At 36.9% G+C, this 24,708-nt stretch overlaps 1 protein-coding gene across 16 annotated transcripts in view; it reads left to right on the top strand.

Moving 5' to 3' along the window:
- The window catches only part of MAP2K5 (mitogen-activated protein kinase kinase 5), a 245,996-nt gene that overhangs the window by 67,375 nt on the left and 153,913 nt on the right, over positions 1–24,708 (top strand). For all 16 annotated transcript variants that reach the window (XM_064570255.1, XM_064570254.1, XM_064570250.1 and 13 more), the window contains exons 9-11: positions 14,235–14,274; positions 24,051–24,119; positions 24,217–24,298. In XM_064570255.1, the coding sequence (XP_064426325.1) occupies positions 14,235–14,274; positions 24,051–24,119; positions 24,217–24,298 (191 nt within the window). The remainder of the gene's footprint in view (positions 1–14,234; positions 14,275–24,050; positions 24,120–24,216; positions 24,299–24,708) is intronic.

The following is a 24,708-nucleotide window of genomic DNA, read 5'->3' as shown; positions in this document are numbered from 1 at the left end:
GTGCAAGCCTAAGAATTTCTGCTGGCGTATTCTAACAAATATACTACAATTGTACTTACTTTATGCATCAGACACATGTACCTTACAGATGACCCATGTGAATGAACCGCTGTCTTCTTTCTTCTCTCCTTCCCTAGAACTTGTAATCTGAATTAACCCAATGTCAAAAATGTGAATGCTTTCCAAATTTGAGTCATTTCAGCGTAGGATTCTCCAGAAATTATATCTTTGGGTTTTTTCTTGTCCGTGATTTTATGAGTGCATTTGTGTGTGTGCATTTAAATCATTTTTAGGACCTTGTTGGTGTCTCTGGCTGCTGGTCTTTACAAGGAAGTTTGTTTTTCTCCTCCCACACAGACTCCTCTCCCTTTCTCCTCCCCTTAATCTTTAAAAGTCTATGTGACATCTTTAAGCCTTAGTCTCTTGAATGGATTTGAGAATAGCACTTTCTCTTGACTAATCTCAAAGGACTTTATAAAACACAATGTTGCTTCATGTTTGAAGAGAATGATCTAATACAGTTTATATATTTTTGGAAGTCACTAAAGATACCTCAGAAAGAATGTGGTCGAATTGAATTTAGAATCCAAACGCTTTTCCTTCTTTGGCCCAAAACGTAGCTTCTCAATACAGAAACACAGTGCCATGTGCAGGGAAGTCACTCAAATTCCTTCTTGTTACTGGGTTTAAAGATGACTGTCCCTGGATGGTGGAAGGTATGATGGTAGTTTGGGTGTTGTTCAGTTTTTATGTGAAAGGAAAAGTCCCTTCAGGTTTGTTTTGACCCTAGTCATGATAGGCCCGTTTCATGAAGTCTGTTATACACAAAAGTGCACAAAATGAAGATAAAGTGCCTCTCTCCAGCCTGACAAATGGTAGCTGCAGCGAAAGTAAATAAATGAATGGACAGCAATCACAGCCTAGTTGATGAAACTGTTCAATTAAAGCACAGGCATTTACATGGTGTAATTTCCCTAAATTGCCAATGAGCCCCTTTAGACACAACCAGTGTTCAAATTGATTTCAGCATTGATTTTGGCTGAAGCTGATAAATTTCTGCTTGTTAGTTAAAGTAATTTTGCAGAAGACTTTGTACTGCAGTATTGAAGTGTTCATTTAGCTGATGGTTAAAAGAGGAGTTATTTACAGAGGCCTCTACTGTTGTTCTGAGATGGGACAATTCCCCAATCATCTTTTACTTTTAATTTTTTAGGCTTCAGTATACCAATCAATAGGTGATTGAAACTGATTAAAACTTATCCAGCCAGCTGCCTATGGCAGTTTAATTAGAAGCTGGATGATTCTTAAATTAAAGTTGTCTTGTTTTCATTGCATAGCCATCTTCCAGAAGAGTAAGGGACTAACAGTGCTGAAAACCTAAAGTCTTGCTTTGTCGAGGTATCTCACAAGTGTGAAAGCACTCAATAGCTATTGCTAAAGCAACTCAAAAATGTATTCAGAGGCTTTGGTCTTTATAGAGATTACAAGTAATAATATACTTACTTGCTATTCAAGGGATTTTTTTTTTTTTCTGGCAAAGGGATAACCTGTAATGTAATGAGATATGTGAAAGAACAGCTGTTGGTGATGTAGATCTTATTTCATAAGCAAGATGAGTGCTTGAGCTGATTTTCTAAAATACTGAAGTACAAGATAAAACTAGCTATCATGATACCCTATGCATCTCTCTGCTGAAAACCATCAGCTTCTAATTTATATATTTTTTGAGGTCTTGATTAAAAATCAATCTCTAGTGAATAAAAAACAAGTATTGTTATATAAGTACATGTTGACTTTTCAACAGTATTGTGGACAGGGTTATAAAGAGAGATTTTTGCTTTGGGAAGTGTCCTCATACTCATTTTCTCTAGTGTGGGACAATTTCTTGAGTTTTTAATGGAAACAGGTTAATATTTCTGTCATAGGGGACATATTGCATCTGGTACTACAGGGAAGAAGGGAATAAATGGCTCACTTTTCAGAGGTGCATTTACTCTTTGACCCACTAGGGTACTATTTAGTGTTCTAGGAGAGGTAATTTAGTAAATAGTACCCCAGTGGCCTGAAAAAGTTAATGCAGCTCTGAAAAGTGAGTCATTCAATCGATTTTCCCTATTGCTTTTTAAAAATCAAAACAGACCATATCCAGAGAACCTTGAAGATAACTTGAGTTAGAGGATCTAGAAGCAACGCATTTGCGTTCATTCAGGCTTATTGGGGCGCATATTGGATTTGACTTCAAAGGACTTGAATCCTCCAGTGCTTATCAGAATCTTGAAGCAGTTCTTAACCCCATTGAGCTTAAGAATAAGAAACTTTTGTGCAAATCAAATCGCTTCTGTATGAAAAGTACAAACTATAAAGCACAGTAGAATATTACTAGTTTATAGAGGTTTTCTGAAATATCCATTTTTGTATCTGCTTTTGGAAAGGGATTTATTGTTAGTTTCCACAAAGAAACCATGCTGCACAGATACTACATTATAATCAAGTCATTTCAGGGGAGAGTTGTCCCAGGTAGTTAATCCTCAAGGTGTTCCTATTTTTTCCCATGCGTATTGCCTCAGTCCTATATTTCTTTCATTGTCATCATTTGGCTTTATATTTCTTGCCTCTCTGTTTTGCCTATCACATTCTTTCTGAACCTTTGATCAAGAGATCACTGTGACTGTGGCTTCCTCGATCTCTAAGCTATTTAGACCATATATGAAAAGACATTACTCTAGTTGATGTGGGGAGTGTTAAAGGCTTGAACCAGGCCGCATCAACTTATGGAAGAAATATGGAGGCAGTGGTGACAACATTAACTGAGGCAGGTGTGGGAGCAGAAAGGGTATATAACCAGAGTAATTAGAATAAGAAAGGACCAAATGTAGGGTCCCAGTAGCTTTTCTCTGACTAGAACTCTTTCCAGCCCTGCCAGGTTCCCCATATCCTGGTTAGCAACTAGTATGCCCTATGGATGATCAGCATCTTGAAACAGTTGTTAATATCTATAACCTAATAACATGTTTGATTTGATACTTACACAGTCTTGGGGGCTGTGTTGCTTAACCACAAATTATTTTAAAATCAGTAGTCAAGCATTTGTAATGGGTTTTAGGCAGAAGGAAGGTTGGCGTAGACTGCTATTTGAACTAGTACAGTTTACATAAAAGCTTCTTTTTACAACTGCTGTTTACTTTGGATTTCCTATTTTAACAGCTAGAGCCTGGCTAATGTGTTTATCTATTATGGAAGACAACAATTGTCAGTGTTGATTTCCCTGAAACTATTTGATTCTTTTTTTCCTGTGGATGGCTATTTTAGTATGTGACATATTGGTAAAATCTATCCCCAAAGAAGTCTACCATGAGAACAGATCTCTAAAAAGATCAAGCAATAAAACAAAATTTTCATTAACTGAACCACAGCTAATTTACATGTGTTTACTGAAAACGTGTCACTGAATTAAAAGATGATACCCAGAGCTGTTAAAAATTAATCTCACAAGGTAACAAGAAGTTTTTGTATTTATGTATATACTCACATGCATTTATGCACTTGGCTTTTGTGAAGGCAAAGAAGTGTTTTTCACTTGTTTAGTGTGGGCTGCAGAATCATTCAGCCTTATAATCTTTTGGCATAATGTAGTACAATCAACGCTCAGTTCCTTATTTTATTTATTTATTTATTAGATTTTTTTTTTTTTAGGGGAGAGAGAGTGAGCATGAGCGGGGGAGGGGCAGAGGGAGAGAGAGAATCTTAAGCAGGTTCCACATCCAGTGCACAACCCAACCTGTGACCTCATGACCTGAGCCGAAATCAAGAGTTGGACGCTCAACCGACTGAGCTACCTAGGCGCCTGGCTATTAAGAGTTTGAGATGGAAAAACTTCTGAGTTGGAAAAAGACTTCCATTTTTATTCTAAATTTACATAAAATCAGAGTTACTTTTTTTTTGGTCAATGAATAAAATATCACATAACAAGCAAGGAAACAGTATCTGTAAGTATGGAAACTGATGATCTCACATTGACTAAGATATAAGAGGTATGGTATTGGCTTTAACAGATACCAATTTTTTAAATAAAGAAATAGATTCAGTAATTAAATCTGAATATGGCCAACTCTAACTTTTTATGCTAATGAGAATTAAGAGTTGCATAGATCATTAAAATGGACAACTAATAAAAAAATTTTCATTTTATTTTATTTTATTTTTTTAAGATTTTATTTATTTATTTGACAGAGAGAGACAGCGAGAGAGGGAACACAAGCAGGGGGAGTGGGAGAGGGAGAAGCAGGCTTCCTGTGGAGTAGGGAGCCTGATGCGGGGCTCGATCCCAGTATCCTCGGATCATGACCTGAGCCGAAGGCAGATGCTTAACGACTGAGCCACCCTGGCGCCCCCCAAAAATTTCATTTTAGACAATGGTTTGTCTCCTCCCAGTCATACTTTTTGTCATAATGACTGAGACCACAGAGAGGTTTCTCTTTCACCTTGTCTCCTCTATTCTGCCCTGCCTCTGATGGGAGTCCTGGAAATCTCTATGGCATTCAAAGAACAGAGAAGCAGGGAATCCAGTATATCGCACAAGCTGTGAAATCTTTGCCTGAAAAACACAGAATCCGATTTTATTGTTTAGAAAAGGCATAACTAGGTCTGAGGCGAGCTAGTAACAGCAAATGCATTTGTAGCTTTTATTTATTTAAAACAGCCTATATACTCACTTTCTTTCTCGCCTTTTACCTATCCTCTAAGAGATCCGGGGAGCAACACAGATAAACATCCTCTTCTTTCTTGCTTACCTAAAATAAGACCATCCCTTTTTGATTACTGGTTACTTCTTAAGCCAAATCCTAAGTATTACTTTCACCATTTTAACGACCGGATTGTTTTCTTAGGTTTCCCATCCATTTAGAGAATTTTCCAACAACTGATAGCACTCTATAAATAATTCACAGAGTATTTGTGTTCCCCTTTTCACCAACCTTCTCTGAAGTATGTTATGTGAGAAGTAGAACTTACATCAATGGCATTTATTCCACGTGGTGTAGGAAAGAAGTGCCTCTCTCCTTCACAGGACCGGGGCAGTACAGTTCTTGTTTTGCCATTGTGATTAAAAGTTATTGTGCATGCTTGGGATCCTTGTTCCAAGAGGGGAAAAAAGGGAAAAGTGTTTCCCTACTCATTCTGATGACCATTTTGCCAAGAAATCTGCATTTATAACATATATTATCAGTTTTACTGAACTTTGAAATATTTACCATCAGATCTTAGGTCAGCCCCTCGATTCTTAACTTACATTCTACCTCACAATTGGTAGAGAAGCACAGATACTCCCTATGATAATTTTTTTCTGCTCGCAATTTAAAATAATTTGATTAGAGAGTATATAGAAATTAATATGCAGAATAGTGCCATAGAAACTAGATGCCTACTTTAATTGTATGAGATTATACAAGCTTTATCAGAAAATATATGATCAGCTCTAGGTTATTTATTTTGTGAACAGGAGTCAGCTGGGATGATTCATATTTTTTTGTTCTCCTAGAACTTAAAATTCTAAGCATAAATAATTTTAGTAAACATTGTAAAATACAGATGCAGTTGATCTTATGCATGACATAAATTTGTGTGGGAGTCCAGATGTTGGAATGTGAACACAGGTTGTTTCTCCCTTATGTCCTTATGTGAATATAGGACTTTTTAACATTTTGTTTTGAAATTTTTCTTTACACACTTTTAAAAATTCTTATAGAAATTCACTTTATTCCCCGGACTGATTTATCTTTTAACAAATTCTCATTAGGATTTAGATGACGGTAAGTCTACCCTTTTAGCCTTGTATATATTGTACTAGACCCATCTTTAAAATTTCAAAGAGCACATAATAGAATTAATTGCATTTGTCCCCAAGTATTGCTTTGAAATCAGTCATGTGGTTTTTTGAATACCTACTCTGGGCAAGGTACTGCACTTGCAATGTGGGAGGTAACACCAACATTCAGGGCCCCAGGGACACCATCCTCTGGGTTCTGTTGCTGGCTTACTGTCTGTACTGTTTCATCGCCTTTACTGTTTTTTTCTCATCTTTCTGACTTCTGAATTTGGAGTGCCTCATGTTCAGTCCTCAGACCTTGTTTCTACTTAATTTAATTCCTAAGAGAGTTTTTGCAGTTCCATGGCTTTACATATCATCTATATGTTGGTGAAACCCAAAAGGATATCTCCTACCCAGTCCTCTGTCCTAAACTTCAAACTCCTATCTAAGTACCAGTTGGATGTCTTTTAGGGCTTTCAAAATTGCCCAAAATTGAACTCTTGATTTCTTCTGAAAGCTGCTCCTTCTACAGTTTTTCCAATCTTGGTAAATGGAAACCCTATTCTACAAGTTGCTTATGACAGAAACTTTGCATTCATTCTTGATCCTTCATTTCCTCACAGACCATCCACCAAACTTACCCACAAATCCTGTTGACTCTCATGGAGCTAAAAAGTACAGGATTATATAGTGTAAGGTTGACTGGGTAAAGTTCCTCTATTTCTGTGAATAAATACTATAATTCTATCAGCTTGAAATTTTAGGTTTATTTTGCTCATCCCCATATTTTATAAATTCTCTCTGGCCAAAGTCTTTTGTATCTTTTTCCCCCTTTCCATATCCACAGTTACTACCTGGGTTCATTTCACCACTTCTTGCATAGACTACTGTAATGGCTTTCTGTGTACTCTTTCCTCTCTCTCTGGTTTCTCCTCCTTTTTTGTGGTAACCTGCAGCCAGAGTAAGGATTTTAAAATTAAGTTCGAATCATACTCTCTCAGTAATAAACTAACCCTCTTTCGTCCCCTATTTATCTTTCTCTCTCTTTCTCTGCCTACACACACACACACACATTTATATTCATTTCCGAAGATGTGTTTATTTTGCCCTCACTCTTGAGTGACAGTTTAACTGAGACAAATATTTTCTCTGTCTTTTAAGGACACTGTTGCCCTTCAGCTTTTATTACTGTTGTTGAAATTTTGCTGTACCCAATTTGCTGGCTAATACAAAGCCACAGAAGGCTTTTGGATAGAAGAGTATCAAACTTTAAACTGCCTAAAGAAAATTTAAAAAAAAAAGCTAGACCTATACCAATTAAGGAAATGTATCCAGTCATCAACAAATATTTATAAAATGTGCCCAGCACAGTTTTAAGCACTGGAGGTAAGTAGTGAATAAAAAACCGAAAGTGCCTGTTTTCATGGAGCTTGCTTTCTAATGGTAGCAGACAGATAATAAATTAATAAACTGGGTTAGGTGTTGATAAATTCTATGAAGAGTAAAGAGAGAATGAGCTGTTTTATGTAGGATAGTCAAAGAAGTAACTTTGGACCTGAAGGAAGTGACGGAACAAACCAAATGGATTTTGAAGGAAGAGTGTTCCAGGCCTGAGGAGTATGTGCAAAGGGCCTGAGGCAGTTTGGAGGAGCAGAGCGAGTACTGTGGGTAAGGGAGACTGGCAGAAGCAGAGATCAGTAAGTAACCAAGGGCCAGCTCATGGTATCCTTATAAGGACTTTTGATTCAGCAGTTGGAAATCTACCCATGAAGTGGGGATGATGATAATGACTTCTACTTGTATTATATGTCAAATGATATCTCAAAGCTGGGGAAAAATAATTTCTCCTCATAAGATTATAGGATCAATTAATTAAATGCATGTAGAGTTTCTTTGTAAAGCTCTATCCAAGTGATAGATTTTCTTTCCACCCAGAAGTAGTATTCATTTGTTGGACATTTATTAAGTATGGAGCACCTACCATGCTAGGACTTGTGCAAAGTGTAAAGAATACAAAGATGATTAATGGGCGCCTGGGTGGCTCAGTCGTTAGGCATCTGCCTTCGGCTCAGGTCATGATCCCAGAATCTCGATCCCCCAGTGGGATCGAGTCCCACATCAGGCTCCCTGCTCAGCGGGGAGTCTGCTTCTCCCTCTGACCCTCCTCCCTCTCATGCTCTCTGTCTCTCTCTCATTGTCTCTCTCGCAAATAAATAAAATCTTAAAAAATAAATAAAAATAAAAATAAATGAGCTATTAGGGGCACCTGGGTGGCTCACTCGTTAAGCGTCTGCCTTCGGCTCAGGTCATGATCCCAGGGTCCTGGGATCGAGCCCCGCATCGGGCTCCCTGCTCGGCGGAAAGCCTGCTTCTCCCTCTCCCACTCCCCCTGCTGTGTTCACTCTCGCTGTGTCTCTCTCTCTGTCAAATAAATAGATAAGATCTTAAAAAAAAACCCAAAGATGATTAAGACATGGTGGTGTTTGCTGCCCAGTACAGAAGATAGATATAAACAATCTTTCTGCAGTGTATGCTAGGATGGTGATACTGACATCTGAAGACTCGGAGAGGCCTCAAATTTTCATTATAATTATATAATTATCATCTATGAGGGTGTATGTTGAAAGAAGGTATATAGATTTTTTTAAAGGGTAGCTTATATTAATAGTAGTTAATAATAGCTTTCCTGTTAAACCAAGGAGAATGAAAATTAGGCTTCTCATTTAGCAACAGCGATTGTCAGGTGGTGTTTCTGCTGAGATGAACACCAAATGCAGCACTTACCACACCTGTCTGTACCTTTTGGTAGTGGACAAGAGCTAAAAACAGTAAGAAATCTAGACCTTGCATCTCGGTATAGCCATAGTGTTTCAGATGACTGATTTTTTGTCTTAAACAAGTTGGTTCATCATGAAATAATACAACTTGCATTTCTTAATTGAAAATGATGCAGTGCAGCCTTTTGCCCATCTTCATTATTAAAGCTTTATTAGCCTTCATTTGTAGAGCACACAGCCTGACTCTTAAAGCATAGAGAGGACTCTTTCAGTCAGTTTTAGCAGGTTTTACTTGTAAACCACCTAGCTACCCTGAAAACTTCCCAGGACTCTGACATTTTATGCATGCTTACTGTGTGCCAGGCCCTGTCCTCAGTGCTCTACCTACGTTATCTCATTGAATCCTCACAACTCTATAGCATAAGGACCGATATCCCCTATCCAGACTTGAGACACAGTGAGGTTTTCCAACAATTCAGATTAGCATTAAGACGTGGTAGAGCTGGAACATGCAAAAAAATGAAACTGGACCCTTCCCTTTAACCATACACAAAAATAAACTCAAAATGGATTAAGGACATAAGATCCTTGAAGAGAGCACAGGCAGTAATTTTTCTGACATTGGCTGTAGCGATATTTTTCTAGATTTGTCTCCTTTGGCAAGGGAAACAAAAACAAAAATAAACTATTGAGACTACATCAAAATTAAAAGCTTCTGTACAGTGAAGGACACAATCAACAAAAACTAAAAGGCAACCTGTGGTATGGGAAAAGATATTTGCAAATGACATATCCGATAAAGGGTTAGTATCCAAAATATATAAAGAACTTATACAACTCAACATCCCAAAAACAAATGATCCAGTTTAAAAATGGACAGAAGACATGAACATTTTTCCAAAGAAGACATCCAGATGGCCAAGAGACACATAAAAAGCTCAACATCACTCACCATCAGGGAAATGCAAATCAAAACCACGATGAGATACCACCTCACACCTGTTGGAATGGCTAAAATCAATACAAGAAACAACAAGTTTTGGCAAGGATGTAGAGAAAAAGGAGCCCTCTTGCACTGTTGGTGGGAATGCAAACTGGTGTAGCCACTATGGGAGACAGTATGGAGGTTCCTTGAAAAGTTAAAAACAGAACTACCCTACAATATAGCAATCACACTACTAGGTACCTACCCAAGGAATACGAAAATAGTAATCCAACGGGATACCTGCACCTGATGTTTATAGCATCATTATTTATAGTAGCCAAGATATGGAAACAGCCCAAGCGTCCATTGATTAATGAATGCATAAAGAAGATGTGGTATATATACATAATGGAATATTACTCAGCCATAAAGAAGAATGATATCTTGCCATTTGCAACAACATGGATGGAGCTAGAGAGTATTATGCTAAGAAAATAAGTCAGAGAAAGACAAATGCCTTATGATTTCACTCATGTGGAATTTAAGAAACAAAAGAAATGAACAAAAGTGGAGGGGGAAGAGAGGCAAACCAAGAAACAGACTCTTAACTGTAGAGAACAAACTAATAAGTTATCAGAGGGGAGGTAGGTAAGGGGGTGGGTTAAATAGATGATGGCGATTAAGGAGTGCACTCGTGATGAGCACCGGGTGTTGTTTGGAAATGTTGAATCACTGTATTGTATGCTTGAAACTAATATTACCCTGTGTGTTAACTAACTGGAATTTAAATAAAAACTTAAAAAAAAGTGGTGGCAGAGCTGGGATCAGAACCCGGTCAATGACTTAAGAGCCTACATCCTTTGCTCTTGTGCCTCCCATGATAGATAGCAGTGCTTGCAGAATGCTTCTTTGCCGGGAAAGATTCAGATGTGTTGGTCCTTAGCCTGATGGAAATAGGTAGCACCCTTGCAAGTTTTGAATTACAAGTTTCCCTGCCCTGGAATGCAGTTAAGAAAACTTAAACATCACCATATATTTCCTTAAGGTCCTAAAATATATGTATTGTGCCAAGGTTACAGTCTTGGCCTTGTCATTGGCTGTAAGTTTGGACAAGTTTTTTAAGCCTGGCCTTTGGGTATTTCCAATGTAAAAAGAAGGGATTAGATTAGACAATTCTCTGTATGACCTACAAGCTCAATAAATTATCTGATTCTGTACAAAAATTAAAGGTTGATACCGACTTTTTGTCCAGTCATCTAAAACCTATTGTTCCAAATGAAAAAATAATTTAAGAAAGTATGGGTAGTAAGTGTTCCTGTCTTCTACTCATCTCCTTGTTATTTTAAGTACTCAAAAAATTTATACCAGGCTACTGGTTCACACCATCCTGAAGTGTATATGTTGTGTGCTCAATTTTAAAGGCTGGGACTATTCCCAGAAGGTCTGTGCTGGTCACAAACAAAGCAGAACACTCAAGGGCTCAGCACTAAAAATATCACATAAAAATGCTTCCTTCATGCACTCATTGGAACAGGTAATTACTGTGGCAACAATAAACTAATTTGAAGTGTTAGCTGTTAATTAAGACAATGCAGAAGTGTATAGTTGTCTTTTGGTGTAACCAGAGCCTCCATTCAAACTTCATTAATCACTTTATAGTTAATTGTGTTGGGGAAGGTCAAGACAATTGAGATGCAGTATCCGTTGAAAGTAAACAAATTCCTTTTCTCCAGGTAGGATGCCATTTGCAAAGTTAAGGGACACATTCGACTCATGCCTGGCCTTGCCTTTGTCATCCACTTCTCCTTGATAATTAAATGTTAAACCAGCACTGTCATTGTACTGTAAACCAAACCTCACAGCATCTTTATTGCTCGAAATCGAACCCAAACTTCCACGGATGAATTAGCGTGCATCATAATTAAATCATCAAGCCTCTCCCTTTTGATTCACTTGGAAATAGGAGACCTTTCTTTTGGAAAAGCTTTCTTGACAAGCTTATTAAGTTGCCAAACTGTCCAGTATGGTATACACATTAGACCATCTTCTAGTCATCTCCTTATCACCACTGTTGATTTCAAACGTCCAGGTGTTTTGTTGTCCAAAATAACAACCACTATTCTTTTTGCAAATTTTGAATCCTTTTGTATGATTTCAACTGTTTTATCTTCATATTTCAGTCCTTGGTTAGGAATTCTAATATACAGAATTTTTAAAAGTTGAAATTGGAAGAATTTATGGTGTACAGGGGAAAAATAATATATCATTAAATCTTACATATTATATTAACTATATTTACATAGAATAAGGTTATTAATTTCCTTCAAATTACATTTCAGATTATCTTAGTCTAACAACTCTGTCAGGCAGTGAGAAAAATAGTGTTAGTCATTATATACCAGTATATTATATGAGTTCAGATATATCATGAATCATATCATGACCTGAAATGTAGTTTCACATTGTAAAAGTGTGATATTAACATACATAGTAAATTAAATGGTAATTTGTTCTAAAACTGGTATAATATAGGGGTTCCACTTATAAAATGTATACCACTTTATATAAAGTGTAAAAATTTTTTAAATAATTGAAGTTTTATAACTGTAATAGTATTTATATATACTAGGGAGGTTGATATTACAGAAAGTCTTTAGACATCTTACAGATTAAAAAAACTTCAGTAGGGCGCCTGGGTGGCTCAGTCGTTAAGCATCTGCCTTCGGCTCAGGTCATGATCCCGGGGTTCTGGGATCAAGCCCCACATCAGGCTCTCTGCTCAGCCAGGAGCCTGCTTCTCCCTCTCCCACTCCCCCTGCTTATGTTCCCTCTCTCACTGTGTCTCTCTATGTCAAATAAATAAATAAATAAAATCTTAAAAAAAAAAACAAAACAGTAAAATGAACAGTTGCCACTTAATTTTTATAATCTTGCCTTTCTTTAAATATGATATACTTGAATTTCTTTACAATTAATTGTTAAAGGCTAAGTTTACCTTCCATAGTTGACTTGACCTTTGTCTATTCAAATAGGAAAAGCAGAACAAATTTCTTATAACACTAATATTTATAGATATGTACATACATATATATGTTTTTTTCTAGTCTTACCTGAATTTATAACATTTCATATGTGAAAAATACTTGCAGGTCCTTAATAACTAAACCATTTCTATAAGTCAGTCACTTAAAAAACACTTGTCAGCGATTGCAAAAACTCTGTAAATTTGCTAAAAAATCATACTTAAAACAAGTGAATTTTACATATATAACCGCACCTCAACAAAGCTGTTAAAAAATTTGTCAGAGCAACCACACAGATATTTCTGCCAAAACAACAGAGATGATGTTTTCGTTTTATCGTAGGAGAATAGATGTTTTGTTTTTATCTTAAGAAATGGGCAGTTTTTCCTACTGACTCAATGCCAAGTCATCATTGGGAGCCTGATAAATGTATTTTGCAACTTGGCAGGTAAAGTCAGGGAATTCCCAAGAAGCTAACTTTCATTCCCCCACATCTTCCCTATCCAATCACATCTTAACACAGCTGGGTGAGAGGAAGAACACTCTGATTTTGGCTGATGTGCAAGTCTATACTTTTATAGACTTGCAATAGCAGTGCTTGTTTATTTTTTGTGGTTTGTTTAGACATTTTTATATAAGACAGATTGTCCCCGGATAATGGTCAGAATGTACAGGCCTTGTAGAACGTGTGTGGAAGGCCACATGTCATTTAAACACAAAAGGTCTTAATGAGAAGTAATGGTATCTTATTTCTGCAAACCTTGTTCTCTTACTCTTTTTCATAAAAGAATGTATTTCTAATCCTTGATTTAAACTAGTTATTTCACTGTATCTGATCATTTGAGCTTGTCTCTTTTCTAAAGCTTTTTTACTATTGAGAGATGCCAGCTTTAGGAAAAGGTGAACCACATACTTGAGCCTGATAAGTCTGTGATTTCTTTCTTTTTTTTTTTTTTTTAAAGATTTTATTTATTTATTTGACAGAGAGAGACACAGCGAGAGAGGGAATACAAGCAGGGGGAATGGGAGAGGGAGAAGCAGGCTTCCCGCGGAGCAGGGAGCCCGATGTGGGGCTCGATCCCAGGACCCTGGGATCATGACCTGAGCTGAAGGCAGACGCTTAACGACTGAGCCACCCAGGTGCCCCAAGTCTGTGATTTCTTATATGAATTTATATCTTAAGCCATAGCTAATTCCACGTGTTTTGATATTGTTTTGATGAAATGTAGGGATATAATTTATCTGTTCTATCATTGAAGTCAACAAAAGGAAAACCTCCCACTTTATATGACTCTATACAGTACTTAGCAGAAGACTTATAGAAGATTCCTCCCCACACACAGTGCTGGTCAGTTGTAAGGGTCTGGAGTCAGAAGAGGTCTGGGTTTGAGGTCTAGTTCTGCCACTTACTGACTTGGTGCCATTGGGAAGGCTGCTTAGCTTCTCTGTACACCAGCGCTCTCCATCTGTAAGAGGACGATAATAGTACCAGCATTACCTCAGAGGGTTATTAAGGTAATGTATAATGAATCACTGTCTAAACCATGAAGCTCAATAGAAATATGAACTACTAATGTTATTAGTGTTCTTTGAAAGTATATATCCCATCACTGCAGATATGTTCAGATTCACATTTATGTCCTTAACCATTCTGTAGGTTGTTTAGTATCTCAAGTGATTTTGTTATTTTTTTCTTCCCATAGAGCATATCATGTCCCAAGTGGGAAAATATTAGCTGTTAAGGTAAGTGCTGGATAAATTTTATGAAGTTCCTGAAATTCTTGATGCTCACTACTTTCTCTTCCCCTGTTAGCTTGAGTCAGAGGTATCGTGAAAGAGGAGATAAAATAGTTTAAGTTTTGAATGGTAGGTTATGGAAGCTATGGTCCTGTTGTGATATTCAGCCCCTCCTCTCTCAGAGGGTACCTTCACCACCTCAAGCACTGCTTTCCTATCTATTATTTGTTCCTTTAGATATCATAACTCTTAGATTGTTGCCGGTAATAGATTTAAAGAAAGTCAACTTCAGGTTATTCACTTGTAGAGAAGGGAGCATGCCTATAAATAATCTAAAAAACAACTATTTGGCCTTGCAAGTGCATTATAATTTCTCATAATTTCATACATTTTGAATTATGTTTAACCTAGGCTAATATTAAAATTCTTGTGCATGATTATTTAGTTGGGTATGGCAAGGTGCTACCAGCTAATTCTAGATACGATTAAAAGCAATTTTAAAGAAAGGACACATTAAAAAAAAAGCTGTTAGAGACTTTGAATAAATGAAAACAGTAGGTGTTTACAAATATACTTTGTACTAAGACCTGACCATAAAACTGAGCTTTAGAACGAGGACTATACTGTAATCACTTTATATCCCTAGATTCTATAAAATTTGTAAGACATACTAGATGCTTAAACTGAGTTGAATGAATGATTTAAGAGTAGGTATGATTGTTGTGTTTAAACTTCATCTGAGTTAAATGAATGAATGATTTAAGAGTAGATACAATTAGTGGTGCCTAGGTGGCTCAGTTGGTTAAGCATCTGACTCTTGGTTTTGGCTCATGTCATGATCTCAGGGTCTTGAGATCAAGCCCCACATCAGGCTCCACGCTCCACATGGAGTCTGCTTGAGATTCTCTCCCTCTCCCTCTGCCCCTCCTGCTCGTGCTCTTTCTCTTTCTCTCTCTAAAATGAATGAATAAATCTTAAATAAAAATAAATTTCTTGTTTAGCCCTGAGCTTCTTAGCAGCCAAGGCAAAAACCATGTTACTTATTTAATAGTCATGCTCTGAGAGAAAGAAATGGCACATTTCTTCAAAACAGGCAGTTGTTTTTTTTTAAATTAAATCTTAAAGTGGGGTGCCTCGGTGGCTCAGATGGTTAACCATCTGCCTTCAGCTCAGGTCATGATCCCAGGCTCCCGGGATCGAGTCCCACATCAGGCTCCCTGCTCAGCAGGGAGCCTTCTTCTCCCTCTCCTCCTCCCCCTGCTTGTGCTCTCTCTCTCTCTCTCTCTGTCAAATAAATAAATAAAATCTTTTAAAATACAAAAATAAAAATCTTAAAGTGTGTTATTTAGTTTCCAAATATTTGGAGATTTTCCAGATATCTTTTCATTATTGATTTCTAATTTAAGTCTGTTGTGGTCAGAGAACATACTTTGTATAATTGGAATTATTTTAAATGTATTGAGATTTGTTTTATGGCCCAAAACATTAATTATTTTGGTGTTTCCTGTGCACGTGAAAAAAATGTTGTATAGGGTGTTGTATAAGTGTCAATTAGATCAAGCTGACTGACAGTGTTCAAAATTTCTGTATATTTACTGTTTTTTATCTGCTTGTTCAGTCAACTATTGAAAGATGGGTGTTGAAATCTTCAGCAATAATTGTGGGTTTGTCTATTTTTTTTCCTTGCAGTTCTATCATTTTTTTTCTTCATGTTTTTTGAAGATCTATTAGATGTATTTAGGATTATTATGTCTTCTTGATGAATTGCCACCTTTATTGTTTCATTACAAAAGTGACCCTTCTTTAGCCATGGTAATATTCTTTGCTCTGAAATCTACATTGTCTGATATTAATATAGACAGCTACTGGAGCTTATGTTAACATGATAGAGCCTTTTACTTTTAACCTGTTGTGTCTTTTTATTTGAGATAAATTTCTTGTAGCCAGAATGCAGTTGGGTCTTGTATTTTAATCCATTCTAATAATTTCTGCTTTTTAATTGGGGCATTTAGACCATTAACATTTCATGTGATTATTGCTGTGGCTGGATTCAGTTCTGTCATCTTGCTCTTAATTTTCTATTCTGTCTTTATGTCCTTTTTCTTGAGTGGTTGCTTCAGAGTTTATAGTATATATCTTTAATTTATCATAGTCTACCTTCAAGTAATATTGTACCAGTATCTATAGTATGAGAACTTTGTAATAGTATACTTTTCATTTCCCTCATCCTCAACCTGTTTGTTTTTATCATACATTTTAGTTTCTCATATGTTATGAACCCCAAAATGCATTGTTATTATTTTTTATTTAGACAATTATTTGTCTTTTAAAGACATTTCAAAAGTAAGTTAAGATTTCTTTTATATTTACTCTTGTTTTTACCAACCCCAGTGCTCTTCATTCAATTGTGTAGATTGAGACTTTCATCTGGTACCACTTTTCTTTTGCCTGAAGGACTCTCTTCTTTTACATTTCTTATAGCGCATGAGTCTTCTGGTAATGAATTCTTTTAGCTTTTGCATGTCTGAAAAATGTATATTTGATCTTTCATTTTTGGAAGATGTTTTCACCAGATGGAGAATTCTAGGTTGATCACCCTTTTCTTTCAACATTTGAAAGATTTTGTTTCACAGTTTTCTGGTTTGTGTTCTTTCCAATGAAAAGCTTACTGTCATTTAAAATCTTTATTATTTTGCACATTAGAACTGACTTCTCTGGCTGCTTTTAGGATTTTTTTTTTTATCACTAGTCTTATGCAGTTTGATGATAATGAGCTTTTATGTAATTTTCTTCTTGATTCATACACTTAGGATTTGTTGAGATTCTTGGCTCTGTGGATTTTTAGCTTTCATCCAAATTTGGGAAAATTTTAGCCATTATCTCCCTCCTCCCCCAACTTCGGAACTTAAATTGCATATGTATTAGGTTACTTGAAGTTGTCCTGCAGCAGAATGATGCTCTGTTGTTTGCTTTAGTCTTTTTTTCTCTCTAATGGTTCATTTTTGGGTAGTTTCTATTGTCAAATACTCAAGTTTTCATCTGCATTGTTTAATCTATTAATTTCGTCCATTGTATTTTTCATTTCAGACACTGAACTTTTTGTCCCTAGAAGTTTATGGGTCTTTTTTACATCTTCCATGTCTTTACTTAACATGCTCAATTTTCCTTCTATCTTCCTGAATATATGTAATGTAGTTATGGAATATGTGGAATATAATTAACTGAATTCATGGTTTTGTTTATTAATTCCATCATATGCGTCATTTGGAGTCAGTTTTGACTGATTGCTTTTTCTCCTCATTTTGGGTTATATTTTCTTATTTTTTTTAAAGATTTGTTTTTATTTAGGAGAGAAAGAGAGTGAGCAAGTTGGGGAAGGGGAAGAGGGAGAAAGAGAATCCCTTTGGTCTTCTGCCAGGGAGCTCTTGCTGCCTTGGCTTCCTCAGACCCCCAGTTCCATCTCCTCAACATAGGGAGATGGCTGAGCTTTGCCTGGAATTCCCAGCCTGTCCAGGAGCCTGCACACTCTCTAGTCAGTAAGCTAGACAAATCATAGGGCTCCTCTTATTTGTTTTCCATCTCTCAAGGATCATTATCCTGTTTTAACTGTTGTCAACGTCTGGACACCTGTTAATTTTTCTGGGTTTGGTTTGGTTTTATTTTGGATCTATTCCTTTCTTGTCACCTCTCCAGTCCAGATGCTTGTTTTGTCTCTTGTCAGACTTTGAACAGAGTTTAAAGTGTTCTCTCAGAAACGGAAGTTGCTATTTATTGATCATTTATACTGTGCTAATAAGCACTCTACATACCCTCTCCTCATTTAATTATGAGTTAATTAATAAATAGCTTGCTGAAGGTCTCACAACTAATAGAACTAGGATTTGAAGTCAGGAAAGTCTTGCCCCAAGTTCATGCTCTCAACCTGTGTACTATATTGCTGCTCACTGTCCTTAGATTTGGCTTCCTAAAGCATAGTTCTGGTCACATCTCTTCCCTTTTAAAAATCTTCAAAGGCTCTATATTACTCCCAACTAAACTAAAAACTCTACAGGATGAAACTCAAGATCTTGCACAGTATGTCATCAGCTACTTTTTATAGCATTATCTTATGTGTCTGAATGCCATGCTTCTTTTAAGTTGAACTCTTTGCTTTATCTGAACCCAGGTACTTTCACACTTGAACACTTTGATTCACATATTTTTCTCTAATTAGAATGCCTTCACCCATGTCTCTACCTATCAAAATTCTTAACACCCTTCAAGGGTCAGCTCCAAAGCCCACTCCTCTATTGAACTTACGTAGATAAATCCTGTCACATATGGTCTATCACTCACTCACTCACTTTCTCCTTTGAACCTCTCTAGAATTCTCTGTATGTGTTTCTTACGGATGTTCTCACATACTGCCTTGTATTTTGCTATTAATATACATGTGCATTTCTCTCCTTACATTCAAATCTCTTTGTAAGTAGAGAACAGATCTTATTTATCTTCTTGTCTTACTCATTGAATCATGCAGAACCTTGCATTTGGGCTTAGAGGATTGCATGTAATAACTAGATGTTCAACACATAATTTGTTGAATGACTAAATAAATAAGTTTGGTTCTTCCGTTTGTTCTTCATTCATTCATCTTCTGAAGCAGCATCTTGAAAGCAGGTTCAGCTCACATACAAAAGAAACCATAGTGTTCTTTGTATGGACCATTGCTCTCACCCTGAGTAGTTCTTAGCTTTTTTTTTTTATACTAAAGGGTGAAATGAAAGGTTAAGAGTTAGAAGTGCATTTGATCTTTTCCTGACCCTCTCCTGACTTTTGTGTGACTTCAAGCATGTCACTTGAACCTCTCTGTGACCTCAGCTGTGGAACGGGGCTACCTCATGTCACAGAGGGATTGTGAAGAGCAGCAAATCACAGTCCTTGTCTAAACAGAATCACCTGCAGGGCTCTGACGCCTGCATAGAATGATGAGGGAAATTTAATTTTCCAAGCCAAGTGGTCAGTTGGACCAACACTTTGAATGTCTGTGGGAGTAATTAGATGAGAGTCCTTGAAAATCCATTACTTTTCTTTTCCTACTCAAAATATTTCTATTTTTTGTACTTCTAAATGTTCTTACTTTTTTTAGAATAACAAAAGAATATTTTAGTGTTTCCCCTTTCAAACTTCAAAGGTGGGAAAACATCACCAGATATTTTAATAAGCAAGTTGAATTTGGGGAAGAACAGAAATATCTTGGATTTTTATTTTATACCAGTGAATTTAGAAAAATTTCTACCTTCAAGAGAACATTTTGAAAAATGCTAACTAAAGATAACCATTTGATAATGACTGTAATTCATGAAATGTGTTTCTAACTCACTTTATTGGGGGACGGGGGTGGAGGTAAGCAAGATAGTTGCAAACAAGTAGAGCAGAAAACAAATAAAAATAATGTTAACCATCTTGGCAAACAGAACCCTTTTTGTATCATAAATGTATTCTATAAAATCTTTTGAAGTACAGCCTAACAGATTTCCTAATATTTTTTATTTTCTAATTGGGAAAAAGTCACCTAAGAGGAAATTTCTTAGCTTGTATATAGCATGTGCTGATTATCATTCTTTGACTGCTTTGGGTTTCTCCTGCTTTTAAACTAGCATTTAAATGGACCATTTGATTAATCATTTATATACTGACTGTAATCCTCCCAAATTTCCTTTCTGAGTTGTACATACTGTAAAAGACAATTATGTCGCCACAGATTAAATAAGCGAATTAAAACAGAATAGAAGCTTAATTTGACCTGTGATTTTGCTTTCCTTCCCTTTAGTGGAGTGTATGCCACTCCAGCAAATAAATGAAGTCATCCATGACAGCTTGTGATGAATTGCCGTATTTATATTGTATATTTTAATAGCCTCACACTAATTTAAATTGAGCACAGAGTAAATTATAATTCAGTCACTTGACTGCTTATATTTAACTTGACAACTCATCCTTATTTGTCCTGGAGGTGTAGTGGAGAGCAGCAGAAATGCACCCAGGTATTTCAGTTTCTCACTTAACCCTTTCTTCCTGAAATGCTTCATGTGCAGATCCTTTCCAGTTTGAAAAATTGAGCTTTTCCTAAGGAGGGAAAAAAAAATCACAATAATAATGAAGACTCAGAGAGTCCATACTTTCCTTGTACTTTAAAAAGAAAATTAGAATTTGCCATGCTTTTTTCCATTGCTTTCAAATAAGGAATTGGACTTATTTTTAGCAGTTTAAAAGCTCACTCCCAGGAATGCCCAAGGGAAGGAGACTTAACCTTCTACCTAGAGTGCCAAGTCTCCCAGAAAATAGAAGAGCATTTCAGTAGAGTTATTTTAAGGTGAATTTTACTTTCCCTCTTAAGTTCCAGAAATCACTTTGTTCACTTTTGCACCATTATGGAATCTCCGCTATTCTGGCCCATAACAAATACCGGGAATGATCAAGACCCACTAGAATGCAGTGGATTGGCCCCACAAATACAGTATTACTTGCTACATTTTAGGTCAGTGTGGCACTTTTATTTATTTTGGTGTTTATGTCTTCAGTGTTAAATTCAGTTGTAGAAATCAAGCAATCCACCTCCTTCCTGTGTAGAAACAGCTTCTTATTTAGAGGATTATGGTTGTAAGGAGCACTTTAATTAAATCCCACATCACTTAATGGGCACTGCTGTAAGAAAGACCCTGTGCTGGGTGCTGGCTGTAGGGGCAGGGGGACCAGAGAAAGATGCCCAAGACCCAGTGCTTTCCTTCGTGGGGCTTACAACCACTTTACTCTCTAGGCTTGTGGTTTTAGGAGGGAGATAGGCATGAATGCCAAGGTAGAATGTGAGAAGGGGCATTCATTGTCAAGGGCCAGAGCTAGAGATAAATTCTGGGGGCGCCTGGGTGGCTCAGTCGTTAAGCATCTGCCTTCAGCTCGGGTCATGATCCCAGGGTCCTGGGATCGAGCCCCACATCGGGCTCCCTGCTCAGCAGGAAACCTGCTTCTCCCTCTCCCACTCCCCCTGCTTGTGTTCCTGCTCTCGCTATGTCTCTCTCTGTCAAATAAATAAAATCTTAAAAAAAAAAAATTAGAGATAAATTCTGATAGAGGGCTTTGGGGCTGGCTTCATGGAGGTGGTGGTGGTGTCATTCAAGCTGGGTCCAAAAGATAAGAAAGGTTTTATGATTAGTAACTGTGGGTGGAGTGAGGAAGCATACCTCCAGTGGAGGGAACATCAAGAGCGAAGACTGAAAGTGGGGAAAGCACAGGACCTGTGTGTGGATCACCAGGACAAAGCACCTAGTGTCTGAATTGGTGGTATGGTGGTGAGCGTAGCTGCCTTTCATATCATCTGGCTTCACATGAGAATTGGGTTTGCAGTGGGGAGCAGTGGGAAAAGGAGTTGGAATAACTAGATTGTGGAAGGATTCTTTGAATGTTGTGCTATAGTTTTAATGTTATGTTAGGCCATGGACACCTAATTAAGGTTCTTTTTTTTTTAAAGATTTTATTTATTTATTTTGACAGAGAGAGTGAGAGACAGCGAGAGAGGGAACACAAGCAGGGGGAGTGGGAGAGGGAGAAGCAGGCTTCCCGCGGAGCAGGGAGCCCAATGCGGGGCTCGATCCCAGGACCCTGGGATCATGACCTGAGCCGAAGGCAGACGCTTAACGACTGAGCCACCCAGGTGCCCCTAATTAAGGTTCTCGATCAAGGGAATGATATGTTTACAGCCAGTAGTTTGGGGTTAATTGCAAGGTGTTGGCTCACTATGTGGAATCCTGCCGTTTCTGGATTGGGGGCCTGGAGATGCAGTATATCTTAGTAATCATACAGAGTACTGAATAAATGACATTTTCGAAAACTTAGATAAGTGGTTCTCAACCTTACTTACTGTGGGTTAGAAATCAGGTGGAGCGTTTTTTAAGAATATCAAGACGTGGGCCCAACCCACAATTGATTCCATTCTTCTGGGGTAAGGCCTGTGCACCAGGATTTGTTTAAAGTACCCTCATGTATTGATATAAATACCTTTATATAAAAGTAATAATAATATGCTAGGGTTGAGAACAACTGGTCTGAGGTAAATAATAAGTTCATTCCTTTTCGTAGATTTTTGGGGTGAAAGAGTCCCTACACTTGACATAGTGGTGTGAATAGTTCTGATATTTTATGGCATGGAATTGAAACAACACTAGATGAATTTATTTTGTCACTAAGTTTTATACAGGAACAAAAATGTTAGTGAATATTGTTGGCAAATGACTATTGATCTAGAGAAATGTTTAAATGTTTCTCGGCAGTTTTGTATTACACTTACAATCTAGTTTAGTGAGAGCTTTTATAAATAACCCTAAAGCAAAAACTCTTGATAGAAACTGGCCATGCCTTTTCCCCCCTCACTTTCCCCTCCCCCAAATGGATGTCAGTACTATAAAACGTGTTTTAAAATTATCCTTTTCTTTCCTTGCTCTGTCAGCAGTTTGCAATTCATAATTTATGGGTTTTTTTTTTCCCACTGTGAGTGCATATATTCTGAGGTTGTAATACAAAATCTGTTTCAGTGTTGCATGGTGTATAACTGCACTATCATGGTAATCGTGAATGTTAAGTTTTTATCTAGAAATGTCTAGAGTCAGAAACTCTGCCACAAATCTTAAAAATTATCTTTCACCTGTTTTATTCTCAGCACTGTTTTTTTTTTTAAGATTTTATTTATTTATTTGAGAGAGAGAGAGAGGAGAGACAGTGAGAGAGTACAAGCGGGAAGGAGAGGGAGAAGCAGGCTCCCTGCAAAGCAGGGAGCCCGATGTGGGGCTCGATCCCAGGATTCTGGGATCATGACCTGAGCCGAAGGCAGATGCTTAACGACTGAGCCACCCAGGCACCCCACAGCGCTGTCTTTTTTAAGTAAAAACAATTTCCCTTGAATTGGCTTCACTGAACTGTTAAGTAAAATTTGAACAGTTGACAGTCTCCTTTCCTAAGAAACAAGTGTTTGAAATAAACTAGAACTTATTCTAAGTAAGTTTGTAAATTGTTTTACATTTCCATGTTACCAATCTTCCTCAGTGGTTGATGCTTTAAGGAAAAACCATAAACCACCAGGACATTCTAAGAGGTATCTGGGAGTCAGGGAGGGACCTTGACATTGCCAGGCTATGTGGCTTCTCAGCACCTTGCTTTCCTCCTTTAAATCAAGAGAATTAGATGAAATCATTTCTGTGGCTCCTTCAAGCTCCAGCATTTTATTATAGTATTAGCAAAGAAACATGACTTTGAAAAATATAAAAAGATGATGTATTTTTAAAACTCCATATTTCTCTCATAGCTAAAAAACCTACTTTAAATGTCATTTTTACTCATCATCCTCTCTGCTTATCACCTAGTGTCTGAATTACAAGACAATTTTTTTTTAACGGTTTCAGGGTCATTCCTTTCTTCCTTTTCTGGAAATAACCAGTGTGGCCAAAATAGGGTATATAAATTAAGGGTGTTATAACTTAACTGACTTTTAAAGCCAATAATACTGACCTTTGAGACCTGGCTTTTTCCTTGGTCCCATCAATCACTTCTATACCACCTCCCCCAATACAAAGGGTTAGGCAGATGTGGGTACAGTTTGTATTCCTGAGGGTTAGAGTAGTGGAGAGGATAAAAAGGGGGCAATGAAAAGAGGAAACACCATATTTTTTCCTTTTTATATTTCATAGTGAGTATAGCTATATTTAATTTAAAGGTGAATATATGTGTAAATGTTGATTCCTTTCTGTATTTAGGTCATACTGCTAGATATTACACTGGAACTTCAGAAGCAAATTATGTCTGAATTGGAAATTCTTTATAAGGTAATTTTTCTTGGTCATTTTTTCTCATAAAGCATCTTACGGTATTGGCTTGCAGGTTTGTTTGTTTTTAACTACCTTTGTCTTATTTTTGTTACAGTGTGATTCATCATATATCATAGGGTTTTATGGTGCGTTTTTCGTAGAAAACAGGATTTCAATATGTACAGAATTCATGGATGGTGAGTTTTCCCTATTATAATATTTTAAAAATGATTCGGAAGGTAGAGTACTTTAAAACCTGGTTCTGATATAGATGTCAAGTAGAATTAAAAATAATTAAAATATACTAATAATTACCTCCTTTATACTCTAAACATCTCAGTGTTAGAGGTTCCTGGTGTTAAATATTTACAGCTGAGGTCTAATTTCAAGAATGTAATTTCATTTACTTTTATTGAAAATTTAAATAGAACAGATTAAATGCTGGTCTAATCAGTGGTTTGATATTTGATTCTTCCATACAGTCTGTCCTTACAGATGTTCTGTTCTTCTAATGTTTCAATAGCCAAAACAGATTTTCTTTTAAAGAAATCTATTAACCCAATGTCCTGTGTCTTTTAGAAAGAAATCGGTTCTTAATTGCAAGATA

This window comes from Mirounga angustirostris, unplaced genomic scaffold (assembly GCF_029215605.1).
Source record: "Mirounga angustirostris isolate CCGP_5_RB_7025 unplaced genomic scaffold, mMirAng1.0.hap1 SCAF_9, whole genome shotgun sequence".
Taxonomy (NCBI): domain Eukaryota; kingdom Metazoa; phylum Chordata; class Mammalia; order Carnivora; family Phocidae; genus Mirounga; species Mirounga angustirostris.
This window is presented reverse-complemented; position numbering and strand designations above follow the sequence as displayed.